The sequence below is a fragment of the Chelmon rostratus genome, chromosome 12 (genome assembly GCF_017976325.1).
Source record: "Chelmon rostratus isolate fCheRos1 chromosome 12, fCheRos1.pri, whole genome shotgun sequence".
NCBI lineage: Eukaryota > Metazoa > Chordata > Actinopteri > Chaetodontiformes > Chaetodontidae > Chelmon > Chelmon rostratus.
In genome coordinates, this window is record NC_055669.1 from 24,016,678 (window position 1) to 24,035,593 (window position 18,916).

General features: G+C 42.3%; 1 protein-coding gene across 3 annotated transcripts in view; it reads right to left on the bottom strand.

The window, feature by feature from the left end:
- LOC121615390 (ATP-dependent 6-phosphofructokinase, platelet type-like) overlaps positions 1-6,362 on the bottom strand; it is a 31,429-nt gene extending 25,067 nt beyond the window's left edge. For all 3 annotated transcript variants that reach the window (XM_041949733.1, XM_041949735.1, XM_041949734.1), the window contains exons 1-2: positions 6,173-6,362; positions 1,551-1,624 (exon numbers count right to left, since the gene is read on the bottom strand). In XM_041949733.1, coding sequence (XP_041805667.1) covers positions 1,551-1,624; positions 6,173-6,281 — 183 coding nt within the window. In that variant the 5' untranslated portion in view covers positions 6,282-6,362. The remainder of the gene's footprint in view (positions 1-1,550; positions 1,625-6,172) is intronic.
- Positions 6,363-18,916: the final 12,554 nt, after the last annotated feature.

Below are 18,916 nucleotides of genomic sequence, written 5' to 3' on the forward strand. Positions count from 1 at the left end.
TAGTTGCCGTGTTGTGCAAACCACCGACCAGGGTCCAGAAGAAAACAGAGGCATCGCGGCACTCAGCTGTCATTACTCACAGCCCAGTGGTTATTCGAGGCTGATGGGGATGACAGTGCAGACAGTGAAGGATGAAGCCTGCCCCTGCTAATCCAATTATATCCACACTGAGACCAGATCGTCTCTACCTTCCACGGTCGCTGCCGTCGGTGGCGTTATGCTCATTCAAATTGCAAATATGACCTCAGACATTAAATATCGAACAACTCTCAGATATTCAGAAAACAGGGATTTACTGTTGTTTTTCTTTTTTGATATTAATTTGCTTTGGTTTTAATTCTGTTGCAGATTAAATTTATCCCAACACAGGATATAATTATTACATATTTAAAGAAAGTGAGATTAATTATGTAATGCAATTAAGAATTAATTGGTAAACTATGTGAACATGTCTGTGAGCTTATGAATTTTATTTAGGCAAAATCAAATGAAGGAAATACTTAAATATAAAACAGGCGCTTATTTAAATAGGAACGACTTTTAATAGCTCGGGCAAAATAGTGTAAAGCAGAACAGTCATGCAGGTCCAACTATGTACCACCACAAGTCATCAAAGTCAACACACTGAACTAAGAGACGATGTATGAGTTGGTTTTGTCTAAAATATATTCTTTTGAAAATTCAGCTACATGAACGAGCCAACGTTCCTGATGGTCACAGCATCTGTGTTATACCGTCAGCATCCATATGAGCACATATTTGCACTGTCATAAATATAGATGGACCCTCCAGGGAGTTCAAACAGGAAGTAGATGTCCCCTCTGTGGACGATGAATAAATAAGAAGTCCAGCCAGCAGGAAACGTGACATGGAGACCGACCGAGGAAAGAGAAAAGGCTTAAGGCGCTGCCTTCAATGTCATTTAAACAGGGGAGGAGATATTAACGATCGTGAGCTGCTTCCACAAGTGACAAAGCACTGTGATATGCATGGTAATAAAATAGTTTATTACCAAAGCCCCCACTGTACAGTGTGCTCAGCACTGCACAGACTTGGGGGGCAGATACTCACCCTGCAGATCAGCTACAACAGTCATTCTGCTGGCTAACTGTGCTGAATGGTGTTTAAGATCCAATAACTCACTGGCTGTGAAACGCGCTCTCTCTGATTTCTGCTTTAAAATGAAGTTTGTTTGTTGAAAAAAGGACAGCTACTGCTAATGTTTGATTTTTGATCTATCTATGCAACCCTGTCTAAGCCCATGTGTTAACGGAATAATCCTTTAGACACGACAGAGCAAAGCAGTGAAACAATCATACATTTAAAAACATAGCAAGTACACAAACAAGTGAAAATAGCTGGATTAAACTAAATTCAAGTCCAGACAACGCAGGACTCTGCAGGGTCAGGTCTCTGAGTCCTGCTGGTTCTGTCAGAGACAGCCACAGCCCAGATCTTCAGTACTAATTAAGCTCACTGTCGAGTGTGACAGAGACTGCAGACCCCCCCGGAGGCCACGTCTGGAGCACGAGTCACGAATCACGCCTCACCTCGTGGATGAAGTAGACCTTTGCTCCCACATAGATGCCCATTCGGACGACGGCCCGTACCGCCGCATTCATACCTGGGAAAAGACAGAGAGGAGTTTGTGGTTGTCACGGAAACATTAAGAATTCATTAGTAATGTGTATTTCACCGCCTGTCTTAAACTCTACAGATGCATCTTAGTTTTCTTTTCCTCCAAAACCACCTGAGAAGATACAAATAACTAATGTTTGTGTGCATCCAACTATCCAGTGAACTGAAAAATGATTTCCAAAATGTTCTTAAATGAAATTCAGGAGTATTTTCTATACATTAGAAAAGATCAGGAGGTCAGAAAAACATCAGAAAAAGCTGTTTCTGATCATTAAAAAAATCACGTGTTAATAGATTTTAACCTTTTTTAACCTTAACCTTCAGATCCATTCCTTCTTCCACTCAACTTTGGGGAAAACAGACAGACAGAGAGAGAAAAAACTGAACATAATGACATAAAGAAACAGCAGCAGAAGCCAGACAGACCAGCAGACAACAGGAGGGGTGGAGAGGTCGAAGGAGAGAGAGAGACAGAGCGAGGACGACAGTGCCTTCGAGGATCTCATGTCAAAACACAGGAGCGTCTGGCGGAGCACTTAGTGAAATTAGAAACAGGACAGGCCGTGAGTCTCAGGCCGAGGCTGCGAGTCGACGCAGTGACTGCACAGTTTTACACAATCAGACGAACGGTTAAAGAAAAATGAGCGATGTGCAACAAGCTGAGAGACGTTCTGTGTAACTTGATGTCTTGTTGACATTTTGCTTCAGCGCTGCGACCTGCACGCACATCGAGAGCTGATGTTTATCTGCGATCAAAGATCACTGCAAATCTCCAGTCTCCAGACCGGCTGACTGGGAATCAACCTGCTTGTAACCAAACATTTCGACTATATGAGGCACTCTGATATGAAATGATGACTTCTACACGGCGCGACTGAGGCGCCGTAGATCTTCTCTATGGCAGTGTGACTGTAGCCAAGCACTGAGCACAGCAGGCACAAGCTGTCCCTCACAGCCAGCAGGCCTCTCAGCCAAATATCTTCCCACACCTCAGCTTTAAACAACCCCTCCCATTCACTGCCCCTTATCTGCACAATGTGCACGGGACGTGACTACTCCTTGGATGAAAATGTCATGTGCTGGGCTCTGCTCGAACGGGCGACAGCACTGCATGAAAAACACGTAGCCGCTGTATTGATTTCACTGAGATTGGCACAGCAGCACCACAGAGGACTGCCTCGACTTCTATCACAACACACCGCATATCGAACACTTCTGCGACGTGAACAACGCATTTCTACAATGACAGAGGATAAAAATGACCGCAGTGGTCAGCCATATTTCTAGATGCTGTCACATTCAACAGCATTTGTTGCTGAGAATAAAGTTTTAACCTCAAAAAACTACATTTGCAAAAATTCAGACAGCAGAGCAGCTATGAAAGTGGTTCCTACAATCTGGGAGGGGGTAAAACTTTGAGTGTGCACTGAACTTGGGCTAAATCAATCTGCTAATTATTGTCAGAACCCAAACATATTCAGTTTAATATAAATCTTGTATCTGTTCCCTCAAAGAATGAAACAAATAGACAATTTCCACAACTAGTGCTGCCCCTGACGCAGCAGTTACATACAGGATAGATGCACACAGGGAGGGGGGATTTCTTCAGGGAGGAGACACAGCATGCGCTCTCAGGCAGTGCTGTACGCTAACCAGGACTGATGGGATGAGCTAGTGTTGCTAAGAGACCAGGACAGTGCTGATTGGCTGAAAGGGTTCTGTGCCAGTATGTGAAATGGGTTTGAATTGGACTAAATGTCGAATGAGTTTAAACAAAAAGGAATGTGGCGACTTTACTGGACGACGTATACCGAACCACACAAACGCGTCTCATTTCTGTGTGTGTGTGTGTTCCAGCTGAGTACTTCCCTCCGGCCTGCTGCAATGACTAAACATCTGTGGTTGGAATATTTTGGGCAAAGCAAAGACCGGGTGCAGAAATTCATGGAACGTTTGTTAAAATTGAAGATGGTTGCTGTATGTAGAATCCAGTGGAATGCAGGATTTTACCAGAATCTCTTGACTTTGTCGACATAAAACTTTTTCCGTCAACAAAATTTGTCGTGAGGCTTTGAAAGTGACTGTGAAGGCGACTATGTAGGAGTCTGGTTCAGGCTGTCTTTGTATCATATGATAGTAAATTCATATCTAGAACAGAAGGAAGCAATGCAAGTCAAAATAAGTAAATGAAACCAATAAATGTTTCTTATTATCATAGAGATAATGGACATGTAATTACAGAAACAGGGAACCATTTGGCTTTTAGTGTCAAATGAAGCTCTTAGCTTGTTGACCTTCAAAAAAAAAAGAAATTTTACTTTGCGTCTTATTTCATTTTAATGATTATCAAAAAAGACACAAAGGCTGACACCTAATTCAAAGGCATTCACAAGACAAAAGCAAAAACCAAGTAAAATACCAGAAAATCAGCCAGTTTTTATGAATGAGTGAATGAAAGCACAGCTCAGATGTGCTGTTTCCACGCTATTACAGTACAGGCTGACTCTAATATCCAGCAGGAGGGCTGATGTGCTGCGATACGCTGCAAGGAGATTGAGAAAACGACATATCACAGGCCTTCAGTAACAGCCTATAGGCGCACAGTGTTATGTAACAGCATCCAAGCCAACAATAGCAGTGGTTAACCTACAACTCTGTGTGCAGATGGCAGATAAACCATAGAAGGATGACAAACTGCTGAATATGTGTCCGAGTAAATATGCACGTACTGATGATGAGCACTGCAGGGCTGCAAACACACAAAAACACCACAAAGTGAGAGATCAGTTTTTGAGCCCCACAAACATGCTAAAATCACTCAGTAACATATAACCATTTTATTTTTCATTAAAACCTCACTTTTAAGGGTAGTGTTTTGTTTATTTGGCTTAATTTCTTTTTCCTTCTATTCACCAGGACATTCCTGCTTACACTCTGTTCCTCACGTAGGCTGCACAACCCTCCGTGACAGGATGTGTACAGTAGCTTGCAAAACAGACCGGAAGACGAACAGTCCGCCTTCAAAATTAAAGCGCCGCTCCTCGGACTGCAACATATTACTTATTGTGAAAGGTACACACTCGGAAGTGGGGTGTTTTAGTATGACTACCTTGACACTGGTCCTCTCCAGACTCATCGTCCGTGATGCAAGACACGTGTTTCTACGCGTCTACTGTGATGCGCGAGCATTTTTCCTGGAAGTTCATTTCATCACGGTCACTTAGTTTGACGTTTTAAATATTTTACTATTACTCATCCAAACAAATGAGATGGTGCTCATGAGCTTTGAGAAGGCAAACTTCAGCGCTGTCACATCTCCAACAGAGCACCACAGACAGTCCTGATGCAGTTCTAAAGGGTTTTTAACACAGCACCGGATCAAAAAACTACATCATGAGGCCAAACACAGGAAGTCCTAAGTCAGAGAGACAATACAATAGATTTAAAATCCTGTCATGTAGATCTACAGTAAGATCACTGCATAGTCACTGAACTCCTTATGGGAACACTGGAGAAATATTCTAGTAATGCTTCATGTGATGATTAGATTAGATGTCCTGGTGGCACCGTGGATGCGCACCGGGACGCAGATGCACGCACAGATACACACATGCGCCATCTCTGCTGTGCAGTGAACACAGCGCATACAGATGTGATGGTGCAGGCTGGGTTTAATAAGGACAGTAACACAGCATGTCAGGGAATTATTTTTCCTTTTTTAATCTTTTGAAATATTCCCTGGTTACGCCCACTTGTTGATGTCAGTGCCGCTTCCCAAATGATCAAAAAGCACCTGTTTCAACCTGGACTGAGTTCAAGCAGGCCTGGATTATCGATAACACCTGAACACCAAACGGTTCTATCCGTGATAAATACTGCAGCATTCATGTAAAAATGTGTGACAGACGTGTGAACGGGAGCCTCAGCTGTTGCGTAACCGCCATCCAGATTCAGTCAACACCGTAAATGATAAGACAGAATCCCCACTTCAGCATCAGATAAAAAAAAATACATATACAATTTAAATAAACCTAACTTTTCCTCTGTTAAGCACGAGATGAAGCCTTTTTAAAGTGCACCGACTGGCTGCACGGGAGGATGTAACTGTAACGTAACGAGTCCTTTAGAGGACATGCTTGAGGCTACACATCCATTATCGGACAGGGTACCCGCTAACGCGCTTCTGCCATTTCTCCAAGTAAATACGGACGATTACATTCAGCAAACGTCCGGCCGAGAGCGTAACAGTGAGAAATGCTCATATTTTACCGACAGCGATAAATTGGCGTAATGAGTGTCTGATGGTGGAACCAGCTAACCGCGCTCAACGCTCGTGATTTAGCCTACGTGCCGCTTTGAGTAAAACAAATATAATGAGGCTGTCAGTTTGTAACATGCCGACGGGCAGCACGGTTTGAGAGCTGTTTGATTTTAAGACGTTTGTTCCCAGCAACGTTAGTTTGAGGTAACAGTGATGAAATCGGCAGACTCGTTTGAGCCGTCCGATAATGGAACTCAAGTCACTGAACGTTACCTTGGGCATCTCCTCCGCTGGTCAGGACGGCGATGGATTTACCAGCGCCGGACAGATTCTCGAAGAATTTCCGGGTGTCCTGCCGCTTCGGTGCGACCGCGCCAGCCATGCCTGCCCTAGGTCCCTGTCACCTGCCAAAAAATTAAAACGAACAGTTCAATTAGCCTGCGTCGCCAAGTACCACTGTCCGTATCCGCGGCAGCAGGGATACTGTAGTGGGACTGCAGTGGTTACCGCCCTCAAGCTGCACGTACACACCCCCTGAACAAAGATCGTACTTTAACTAAGATGACTCACTCCATGAGTGACTGAGGCACAGGCGCTTATACCCCGAAAAAAAATGTACATCCAGACATTATATCGTTATACCGTCATAAGGTTTCTAGAGTACTCGGTCCAGTTAGCTCATGGCTTTTTACATTCAAATGTCCAAAACAGACAAAGTAGCCTTGGATAAGGATGATAGCTCAAATTAATCACAAAAAGTTTGTCTCCCAACTGAAGTTGGGCTCTAAATGCTGTTGTTTCTGATATTAGTACATTTTTAAAGAAGGAATAACACAATCTATTACTCACAACTGAAAAGCTGAATTCACAAAGCACACAACTTTTGTTTAACTCAACACGATTTGCTGCTGGCTAGCGTTAGAAAATTTTAGCTAGCTACAACACCTAGTCAGCTAGCATAACTGACATCACTTGTGCTGTTATAAACTACACGTATCTCACCAATTATAGGCCACATTTTTAACTTTTTTTTATGTTTTTCCTCTTAGCACTAAGCTAACATTAGCCAGAGATTGAGGAAGCCAATTGTGATGTTGGAGCGAATTTGAGCTTAGAGCTAACATGTTACCATGTTAGCCGAACGTTGCCCTTTGAGCAGCAATTTATGCTTTATAACTTGTAATAGCTGTGAATTGATTTGATTTTTTTTTCACACATTAATGCATTTTGAAATAGAGAAAATTCAGGATATTTACATGCTTTGGAATTGAAGACATGGGCAGACAAATAATAAACCTTTGTTCGACATTGAGCTTCTTTTTAGCACAAATTGCAATATTCAAAGTTAAGTTAAAAATATTAGGATGTTAAAGTTAATTATTCAAAATCAAAATATTCACAAAGCAAAAAAAAATCTTCATTTTAGTTGTAGCTATAACCACCTGATTTCCCTCCTTTTCTATTAAAGCTAATCATTTGCCAATTATGTTTAAAAACAGAGATTATCTGTAATGTTAGGCCATGTTTTGCTCATTTATCATCCGGTTCCCAGTTTACGAAATAGTTTCAGAGTGAGAGGTCTTCTTTTTTTATCTTTCTTTGGCTCTCACGAATCTGACCTCTGAGCCAAAGCCAGAGCCAGAGACCCAAATTAATCAAGTGTTTTTGTGACTGACAGCTGAATCAACCAATTGGCGACCAGATTAGGTGCTGTGGAAATATTTCAACCAATTGCAGCCGAGGCTATGTTTTTCAGTCAGGAAATAATACACAGCTAGTAACAATTCATAAATTTCTTTGAAATACAAACAGTAAAAAAGTGAGTGTTGTAAGAGCATGTTGACATAATGCAACACAAAGATTAGATTATTAGCTGAATTGTGTAATGGCAGCAATGAAGAACTGAACACAATTACAGAAATCTCTGACACTTCTCTGTGGTCTTTTATAATTGTGTCGTTTGTAAGTTTTTATGTAAACATCCTAAACAGTTTTTGCATGATTGTTTTAACTTTATCAACCACAAGTTAGGAAGAACTCGTGACTTCTCATGAAGTTCATGACCTTGAGTGACCTGCTGCAAGTTTTATCTCAATGACTATATCTTTCCAAGCACAATACGGCATCTCACCAGTGAATAGTTGCTATATTTCATAATAATGTATTCATGACAAAAAGCTTTATTTGAGAGTACTTGGAGCAGTCCTCCACTGGCAGACAGTGGTGTAGCTGCGTGATTAGATTAGAAAGGCCGTGCAGAGGGCAGCAGGTTCTGGACCGGTTTTAACTTCCTGTCTCTGGAGGGCAGTTTTGGCAAGGCAACACAGTGTGTACATGTGTCCTGCTCAAATGTGTACTCGTATTATAACAGTATGAAGTCCTCCTGACTAAAGACGGCTGGCTCACTTCTCCAAATGCAGGCTTAGCATTTGAAATAAGGAACTTCTTGAACGCCACATGAATCTGGGTGTGTCACACACGGCCAAACAGTGTTCCTTATTTTACACTCAAGATTCAAATTAATATGTGCAGATGAATAGCAGGGAAATATTCATGAAGATATTGATATTGTGAAAGAATTCTAGTAAAATTGAAAAGAGCAGAGGCAGAGATATCCTGACCTTCATCATTCCTTTTTATGGTTCAAGCTCCAAAACTGCTGGATCCTACATTCTACAATGCAACTCAATGCCTCAATCTTTATTATACAAGTTGCATATCAAGGCTACAGCGTCAGGAGTTAGGCATTGTCATTTGTAGATGCCTGTGAGAGGACCTGACAAGTTTATAGCACAGCAAATTATGTATAAATACACATAAACTGCATATATTTAAACATCCAGTGGGTATGCAGAGGTTGCATAGCCTGAATATCAGAATTAGTTGCCATTTGGTTTCAGTCTATTAACATTTAAATAGGGAAAAAATGCAAAACAAAATAAAATAAAAAATATATATTACATATAAAATATATATTCATATAGAGCATATTATTACTACAGCTACACAGGCCTGAGAAACCACATATAGGCAAACAGTTAATCAATGATATAATGCATCCAAAGCACATCATCCCCTGCTGCTTGAATACTTAACTAGAAAATTCCCCCTGGGAAATTTTGAAAGGGACACGGGGTGCGTTCGAGCCGACAAAATTATCTACGTTTTAAAGTTTGAATGAAGTCTCTAGGACAAAGTATGGCCGAGCAGCGGACAATTGAAAAAGGCTGAAATTTGAGGAAATTTCCCCATTCATTTCTTATGGGAAATTTATCGCAGTTGTTTGCGTCTTATGTCGGCCTTCGATGGTCATAGCTCGAAAACCGTAAGAGATATCAAAATGTGCCGAGGGTCATTTTGAGCCGACAAAATTATCTACGTTTTAAAGTTTGAATGAAGTCTCTAGGAGAAACTATGGCGAAGCAGCGGACAATTGAAAAAGGCTGCAATGTGAGAAAACGGCAGATATCAGAGGTAGTCAGTCCCTGATTAATGAATTGCTCTCAGCTGTGTTTCTGTGGCTTTCTCCTTGTCTGTCTCTGTTGATCACCTCAGCTGTCTGTGTCTGCTTCTCTCCTCTGCTTCATGTCTCTGTTAACATGAATTAATGAACTGAATCAATAAACATGAATGGAGCTAATGCTAACGGAGCTAACAGAGCTAACACTAACGGAGCTAACAGCTAACGGTGCGAATAGAGCTAACGGCGCTAACGCAACCAGAGCTAACTGTGCTAACAGAGCTAATAGAGCTAACGGCGTTAACAAGGGGGCGGGGGGATGGGGTTTTCATTATGCATTTGTCTGTGTGTGTGTGTTTATGTATCTGTCATTGTGTGTGACTGCGTATGTGTGTGTCTTCGTCTGTTTGTGTGTGTGTGTCTGCTTGAACTACACAAGCAGCCCAACCTGCTCCTACATGGAGATGTGTCTGGTATATGTGTGTCTGAATGTGTGTGTGTGTGTGTGTGTTTGTTTGTGTGCGTGTGTAACTTCTGCCCCACCTGCTGATAATTACCTCTCTACCTCTCCCACTTTTTACCTGTTCCTGTTCAGTTTTGACGTGCTTGTTTTTAATCACTTTTTAGCTGTTGGTTAGCCCTGCTTGTGTGTGTGTTTGTGTGACTACTTTCTCAACCTTTTTGGCAAAGCGCTTGGTGAAGCTGAGTTTAACTGTTTGTTTGATGGAGATTGTTTTCAAACAATGCCCTTGTTTTGACTGAGCTCGTTAAGATAATCATTCTCAGGCTTGTTGTCCTGCAGATGTGTGTGCGTGGGTTATTGACCGGTGTGTGTGTAAATGACAGTTGCACCTGTTAAACTCCTCCCTTGAAAAGCGGCTTTTTCGCTGTCAGTTTCTTCCGAACAACTTGCGATTGTGTCAAAACCGTAGCTGCTATCAAAAAACCGATTACACTGTGAGATGCGGACAAGTCTGGGCCAGATGTACGTGTGTTTTATGTCCAGATATTCTTTAGAAAAATGACAAAATGGTCGACTTAAAAAGACTCTGCGACTCAGAGAACAGGAGTTTGTATTGTATGCAGTGAGATTTGGGTTCGGCGAACCTCCCGAACTAAATCCTCTGGTGAGAGAACCGTACCTCGTATCAGAGTGTACTATAGATCATCGGACTCCCGAGAACTTCCTGAGTCCGGCCATCTCCTCGTTTTATTCCTGACACAACAACTTTTCGTTTTATGGCGATCTAAAGACAGGAGGCATTTCTGCTTTGCTCACAAAACAGCTCTGAATTTTAACATGGGACTTAATGGGAGAACAGGAGGGCGCTGGCTGCACAAAACGTCTCACTATTTAAATTCAGTAAGTCTCTCGGCTTTTTCGAGGACATCACACGAAAGAGGACAAGTTTGTCTACAAACTGAGCCCAAAATTATGCGTGTAGAGTGTAATTTGTGGCCGTAGCGACGAGAAAACGAGAAGATTTTCAGATCGTTTTTAGACTCTGTGCCACTCTAGCACGCACTCTAGCACGAACATTCCGCGCAATACACACCCATTATAATCTCAAAATTTCCCGCCAAACGATCACTGTCATTGAACAGTGACTGATCAAAAACTATAGGACCAATCAAAATGTGGATGAACACACCAATAGACCAGACTTGGGTCTACATTTTAAAGTTGAAATGAAGTCTCTCGGTGAATGTATGCCTGAGCTACAGATGTTTGAAAAACTCCAATTTCAATCTTGTTTTTTTCGCCCGTCCCATTCATTTCTTATGGGAAATTTATCGCAGTTTTTCGCGTCTTACGACGCGAAAAACTGCGATAAATTTGAGAAAAGTAATAGCACACCGATCCCGAACAATACGCACGTTTTGATATATAATTTGCGAGGGTTTTCTCAAAGCTGTGGGACGAGTTTGAGGACGAAAACTTGGAGGAAGATGAAAAATAACTAGAAAATTCCCTCTGGGAAATTTTGAAAGGGACACGGGGTGTGTTCGAGCCGACAAAATTATCTACGTTTTAAAGTTTGAATGAAGTCTCTAGGACAAAGTATGGCCGAGCAGCGGACAATTGAAAAAGGCTGAAATTTGAGGAAATTTCCCCATTCATTTCTTATGGGAAATTTATCGCAGTTGTTTGCGTCTTACGTCGGCCTTCGATGGTCATAGCTCGAAAACCGTAAGAGATATCAAAATGTGCCGAGGGTCATTTTGAGCCGACAAAATTATCTACGTTTTAAAGTTTGAATGAAGTCTCTAGGAGAAACTATGGCGAAGCAGCGGACAATTGAAAAAGGCTGCAAATTGAGAAAACGGCAGATATCAGAGGTAGTCAGTCCCTGATTAATGAATTGCTCTCAGCTGTGTTTCTGTGGCTTTCTCCTTGTCTGTCTCTGTTGATCACCTCAGCTGTCTGTGTCTGCTTCTCTCCTCTGCTTCATGTCTCTGTTAACATGAATTAATGAACTGAATCAATAAACATGAATGGAGCTAATGCTAACGGAGCTAACAGAGCTAACACTAACGGAGCTAACAGCGCGAATACAGCTAACAGCTCTAACGCTAACAGAGCTAACTGTGCTAACAGAGCTAATAGAGCTAACGGCGTTAACAAGGGGGCGGGGGGATGGGGTTTTCATTATGCATTTGTCTGTGTGTATGTGTTTATGTATCTGTCATTGTGTGTGACTGCGTATGTGTGTGTCTTCGTCTGTTTGTGTGTGTGTGTCTGCTTGAACTACACAAGCAGCCCAACCAGCTCCTACATGGAGATGTGTCTGGTATATGTGTGTCTGAATGTGTGTGTGTGTGTGTGTGTGTTTGTGTGCGTGTGTAACTTCTGCCCCACCTGCTGATAATTACCTCTGCACCTCTCCCACTGTTTACCTGTTCCTGTTCAGTTTTGACGTGCTGTTTTTAATCACTTTTTAGCTTTTGGTTAGCCCTTTTGGTGTGTGCATTTGTGTGACTCCTGTCTCAACCTCTTTGGCAAAGAGCTTTCTGAAGCTGAGTTTAACTGCTTGTTGGACAGAGATTGTTTTCAAACAATGCCCTTGTTTTGACTGAGCTCGTTAAGATAATCATTCTCAGGCTTGTTGTCCTGCAGATGTGTGTGCGTGGGTTATTGACCGGTGTGTGTGTAAATGACAGTTGCACCTGTTAAACTCTTCCCTTGAAAAGCGGCTTTTTCGCTGTCGGTTTCTTCCGAACAACTTGCGATTGTGTCAAAACCGTAGCTGCTATCAAAAAACCGATTACACTGTGAGATGCGGACAAGTCTGGGCCAGATGTACGTGTGTTTTATGTCCAGATATTCTTTAGAAAAATGACAAAATGGTCGACTTAAAAAGACTCTGCGACTCAGAGAACAGGAGTTTGTATTGTATGCAGTGAGATTTGGGTTCGGCGAACCTCCTGAACTAAATCCTCTGGTGAGAGAACCGTACCTCGTATCAGAGTGTACTATAGATCATCGGACTCCCGAGAACTTCCTGAGTCCGACCATCTCCTCGTTTTATTCCTGACACAACAACTTTTCGTTTTATGGCGATCTAAAGACAGGAGGCATTTCTGCTTTGCTCACAAAACAGCTCTGAATTTTAACATGGGACTTAATGGGAGAACAGGAGGGCGCTGGCTGCACAAAACGTCTCACTATTTAAATTCAGTAAGTCTCTCGGCTTTTTCGAGGACATCACACGAAAGAGGACAAGTTTGTCTACAAACTGATCCCAAAATTATGCGTGTAGAGTGTAATTTGTGGCCGTAGCGACGAGAAAAAGAGAAGATTTTCAGATCGTTTTTAGACTCTGTGCCACTCTAGCACGCACTCTAGCGCGAACATTCCGCGCAATACACACCCATTATAATCTCAAAATTTCCCGCCAAACGATCACTGTCATTGAACAGTGACTGATCAAAAACTATAGGACCAATCAAAATGTGGATGAACACACCAATAGACCAGACTTGGGTCTACATTTTAAAGTTGAAATGAAGTCTCTCGGTGAATGTATGCCTGAGCTACAGATGTTTGAAAAACTCCAATTTCAATCTTGTTTTTTTCGCCGGTCCCATTCATTTCTTATGGGAAATTTATCGCAGTTTTTCGCGTCTTACGTCGGCCTTCGATGGTCATAGCTCGAAAACCGTAAGAGATATCAAAATGTGCCGAGGGTCATTTTGAGCCGACAAAATTATCTACGTTTTAAAGTTTGAATGAAGTCTCTAGGAGAAACTATGGCGAAGCAGTGGACAATTGAAAAAGGCTGCAATTTGAGAAAACAGCAGATATCAGAGGTAGTCAGTCCCTGATTAATGAACTGGTCCCAGCTGTGTTTCTGTGGCTTTCTCCTCTGCTTCATGTCTCTGTTAACATGAATTAATGAACTGAATCAATAAACATGAATGGAGCTAATGCTGACGGAGCAAACAGAGCTAACACTAACGGAGCTAACAGCTAGCGGTGCGAATAGAGCTAACGGCGCTAACGCTAACAGAGCTAACTGTGCTAACAGAGCTAATAACGGCGTTAACAAGGGGGCGGGGGGATGGGGTTTTCATTATGCATTTGTCTGTGTGTGTGTGTTTATGTATCTGTCATTGTGTGTGACTGCGTATGTGTGTGTCTTCGTCTGTTTGTGTGTGTGTGTCTGCTTGAACTACACAAGCAGCCCAATCTGCTCCTACATGGAGATGTGTATAGTATATATGTGTCTGAATGTGTGTGTGTGTGCGTGTGTGCCTGTGTAACTTCTGCCCCACCTGCTGATAATTACCTCTGCACCTCTCCCACTGTTTACCTGTTCCTGTTCAGTTTTGACGTGCTGTTTTTAATCACTTTTTAGCTGTTGGTTAGCCCTTTTTGTGTGTGCATTTGTGTGACTACTTTCTCAACCTTTTTGGCAAAGCACTTGGTGAAGCTGAGTTTAACTGTTTGTTGGATGGAGATTGTTTTCAAACAATGCCCTTGTTTTGACTGAGCTCGTTAAGATAATCATTCTCAGGCTTGTTGTCCTGCAGATGTGTGTGCGTGGGTTATTGACCGGTGTGTGTGTAAATGACAGTTGCACCTGTTAAACTCCTCCCTTGAAAAGCGGCTTTTTCGCTGTCGGTTTCTTCCGAACAACTTGCGATTGTGTCAAAACCGTAGCTGCTATCAAAAAACCGATTACACTGTGAGATGCGGACAAGTCTGGGCCAGATGTACGTGTGTTTTATGTCCAGATATTCTTTAGAAAAATGACAAAATGGTCGACTTAAAAAGACTCTGCGACTCAGAGAACAGGAGTTTGTATTGTATGCAGTGAGATTTGGGTTCGGCGAACCTCCTGAACTAAATCCTCTGGTGAGAGAACCGTACCTCGTATCAGAGTGTACTATAGATCATCGGACTCCCGAGAACTTCCTGAGTCCGGCCATCTCCTCGTTTTATTCCTGACACAACAACTTTTCGTTTTATGGCGATCTAAAGACAGGAGGCATTTCTGCTTTGCTCACAAAACAGCTCTGAATTTTAACATGGGACTTAATGGGAGAACAGGAGGGCGCTGGCTGCACAAAACGTCTCACTATTTAAATTCAGTAAGTCTCTCGGCTTTTTCGAGGACATCACACGAAAGAGGACAAGTTTGTCTACAAAATGAGCCCAAAATTATGCGTGTAGAGTGTAATTTGTGGCCGTAGCGACGAGAAAAAGAGAAGATTTTCAGATCGTTTTTAGACTCTGTGCCACTCTAGCACGCACTCTAGCACGAACATTCCGCGCAATACACACCCATTATAATCTCAAAATTTCCCGCCAAACGATCACTGTCATTGAACAGTGACTGATCAAAAACTATAGGACCAATCAAAATGTGGATGAACACACCAATAGACCAGACTTGGGTCTACATTTTAAAGTTGAAATGAAGTCTCTCGGTGAATGTATGCCTGAGCTACAGATGTTTGAAAAACTCCAATTTCAATCTTGTTTTTTTCGCCCGTCCCATTCATTTCTTATGGGAAATTTATCGCAGTTTTTCGCGTCTTACGACGCGAAAAACTGCGATAAATTTGAGAAAAGTAATAGCACACCGATCCCGAACAATACGCACGTTTTGATATATAATTTGCGAGGGTTTTCTCAAAGCTGTGGGACGAGTTTGAGGACGAAAACTTGGAGGAAGATGAAAAAATAACTAGAAAATTCCCCCTGGGAAATTTTGAAAGGGACACGGGGTGCGTTCGAGCCGACAAAATTATCTACGTTTTTAAAGTTTGAATGAAGTCTCTAGGAGAAACTATGGCGAAGCAGCGGACAATTGAAAAAGGCTGCAATTTGAGAAAACAGCAGATATCAGAGGTAGTCAGTCCCTGATTAATGAACTGGTCCCAGCTGTGTTTCTGTGGCTTTCTCCTTGTCTGTCTCTGTTGATCACCTCAGCTGTCTGTGTCTGCTTCTCTCCTCTGCTTCATGTCTCTGTTAACATGAATTAATGAACTGAATCAATAAACATGAATGGAGCTAATGCTAACGGAGCTAACAGAGCTAACACTAACTGAGCTAACAGCTAAAGGTGCGAATATAGCTAACGGCGCTAGCGCTAACAGAGCTAACTGTGCTAACAGAGCTAACAGAGCTAACGGCGTTAACAAGGGGGCGGGGGGATGGGGTTTTCATTATGCATTTGTCTGTGTGTGTGTGTTTATGTATCTGTCGTTGTGTGTGACTGCGTATGTGTGTGTCTTCGTCTGTTTGTGTGTGTGTGTCTGCTTGAACTACACAAGCAGCCCAACCAGCTCCTACATGGAGATGTGTCTGGTATATGTGTGTCTGAATGTGTGTGTGTGTGTGTGTTTGTTTGTGTGCGTGTGTAACTTCTGCCCCACCTGCTGATAATTACCTCTCTACCTCTCCCACTTTTTACCTGTTCCTGTTCAGTTTTGACGTGCTTGTTTTTAATCACTTTTTAGCTGTTGGTTAGCCCTGCTTGTGTGTGTGTTTGTGTGACTACTGTCTCAACCTTTTTGGCAAAGCGCTTGGTGAAGCTGAGTTTAACTGTTTGTTGGATGGAGATTGTTTTCAAACAATGCCCTTGTTTTGACTGAGCTCGTTAAGATAATCATTCTCAGGCTTGTTGTCCTGCAGATGTGTGTGCGTGGGTTATTGACCGGTGTGTGTGTAAATGACAGTTGCACCTGTTAAACTCTTCCCTTGAAAAGCGGCTTTTTCGCTGTCGGTTTCTTCCGAACAACTTGCGATTGTGTCAAAACCGTAGCTGCTATCAAAAAACCGATTACACTGTGAGATGCGGACAAGTCTGGGCCAGATGTACGTGTGTTTTATGTCCAGATATTCTTTAGAAAAATGACAAAATGGTCGACTTAAAAAGACTCTGCGACTCAGAGAACAGGAGTTTGTATTGTATGCAGTGAGATTTGGGTTCGGCGAACCTCCCGAACTAAATCCTCTGGTGAGAGAACCGTACCTCGTATCAGAGTGTACTATAGATCATCGGACTCCCGAGAACTTCCTGAGTCCGGCCATCTCCTCGTTTTATTCCTGACACAACAACTTTTCGTTTTATGGCGATCTAAAGACAGGAGGCATTTCTGCTTTGCTCACAAAACAGCTCTGAATTTTAACATGGGACTTAATGGGAGAACAGGAGGGCGCTGGCTGCACAAAACGTCTCACTATTTAAATTCAGTAAGTCTCTCGGCTTTTTCGAGGACATCACACGAAAGAGGACAAGTTTGTCTACAAAAGATCCCAAAATTATGTGTCTCCTATTCACCGTTTGGATTTTACGGCAATTTTAGAAACACATTTCAGGCGATTTCTCACCGGCTGTCTCACTCTAACTTTTGAATTTATCCACTCTAGGGGGAGAAATTCTGAGCATTTTTGTGAGAAACTTGATGGTCTTCAGATGGTCGTAGCTCGAAAACCGTAAGAGATATCAAAAAATGTGCCGGTATTAATTTTGAGCTGACAAATTTATCTACGTTTTAAACTTTGAATGAAGTCTCTAGGACAAAGTATGGCCGAGCTGCGGACAATTGAAAAAGGCTGAAATTTGAGGAAATTTCCCCATTCATTTCTTATGGGAAATTTATCGCAGTTGTTCGCGTCTTACGTCGGCCTTCGATGGTCATAGCTCGAAAACCGTAAGATTTATCAAAATGTGCCAAGGGTCATTTGGAGCCGACAAAATTATCTACGTTTTAAAGTTTGAATGACGTCTCTAGGAGAAAGTATGGCAGAGCAGCGGACAATTGAAAAAGGCTGAAATTTGAGGACGTCCCCATTCATTTCTTATGGGAAATTTATCGCAGTTTTTCGCGTCTTACGACGCGAAAAACTGCGATAAATTTGAGAAAAGTAATAGCACACCGATCCCGAACAATACGCACGTTTTGATATATAATTTGCGAGGGTTTTCTCAAAGCTGTGGGACGAGTTTGAGGACGAAAACTTGGAGGAAGATGAAAAATAATAACTAGAAAATTCCCCCTGGGAAATTTTGAAAGGGACACGGGGTGTGTTCGAGCCGACAAAATTATCTACGTTTTAAAGTTTGAATGAAGTCTCTAGGACAAAGTATGGCCGAGCAGCGGACAATTGAAAAAGGCTGAAATTTGAGGAAATTTCCCCATTCATTTCTTATGGGAAATTTATCGCAGTTGTTCGCGTCTTACGTCGGCCTTCGATGGTCATAGCTCGAAAACCGTAAGAGATATCAAAATGTGCCGAGGGTCATTTGGAGCCGACAAAATTATCTACGTTTTAAAGTTTGAATGAAGTCTCTAGGAGAAACTATGGCGAAGCAGCGGACAATTGAAAAAGGCTGCAATGTGAGAAAACGGCAGATATCAGAGGCAGTCAGTCCCTGATTAATGAATTGCTCTCAGCTGTGTTTCTGTGGCTTTCTCCTTGTCTGTCTCTGTTGATCACCTCAGCTGTCTGTGTCTGCTTCTCTCCTCTGCTTCATGTCTCTGTTAACATGAATTAATGAACTGAATCAATAAACATGAATGGAGCTAATGCTAACGGAGCTAACAGAGCTAACACTAATGGAGCGAACAGCTAACGGTGCGAATAGAGCTAACGGCGCTAACGCAAACAGAGCTAACTGTGCTAACAGAGCTAATAGAGCTAACGGTGTTAACATGGGGGCGGGGGTGATGGGGTTTTCATTATGCATTTGTCTGTGTATGTGTGTTTATGTATCTGTCATTGTGTGTGTCTGTGTGTGTGTGTTTATGTATCTGTCGTTGTGTGTGTGTCTTCGTCTGTTTGTGTGTGTGTGTCTGCTTGAACTACACAAGCAGCCCAACCAGCTCCTACATGGAGATGTGTATAGTATATATGTGTCTGAATGTGTGTGTGTGTGTGCGTGTGTGCCTGTGTAACTTCTGCCCCACCTGCTGATAATTACCTCTCTACCTCTCCCACTTTTTACCTGTTCCTGTTCAGTTTTGACGTGCTGTTTTTAATCACTTTTTAGCTGTTGGTTAGCCCTGCTTGTGTGTGTGTTTGTGTGACTACTGTCTCAACC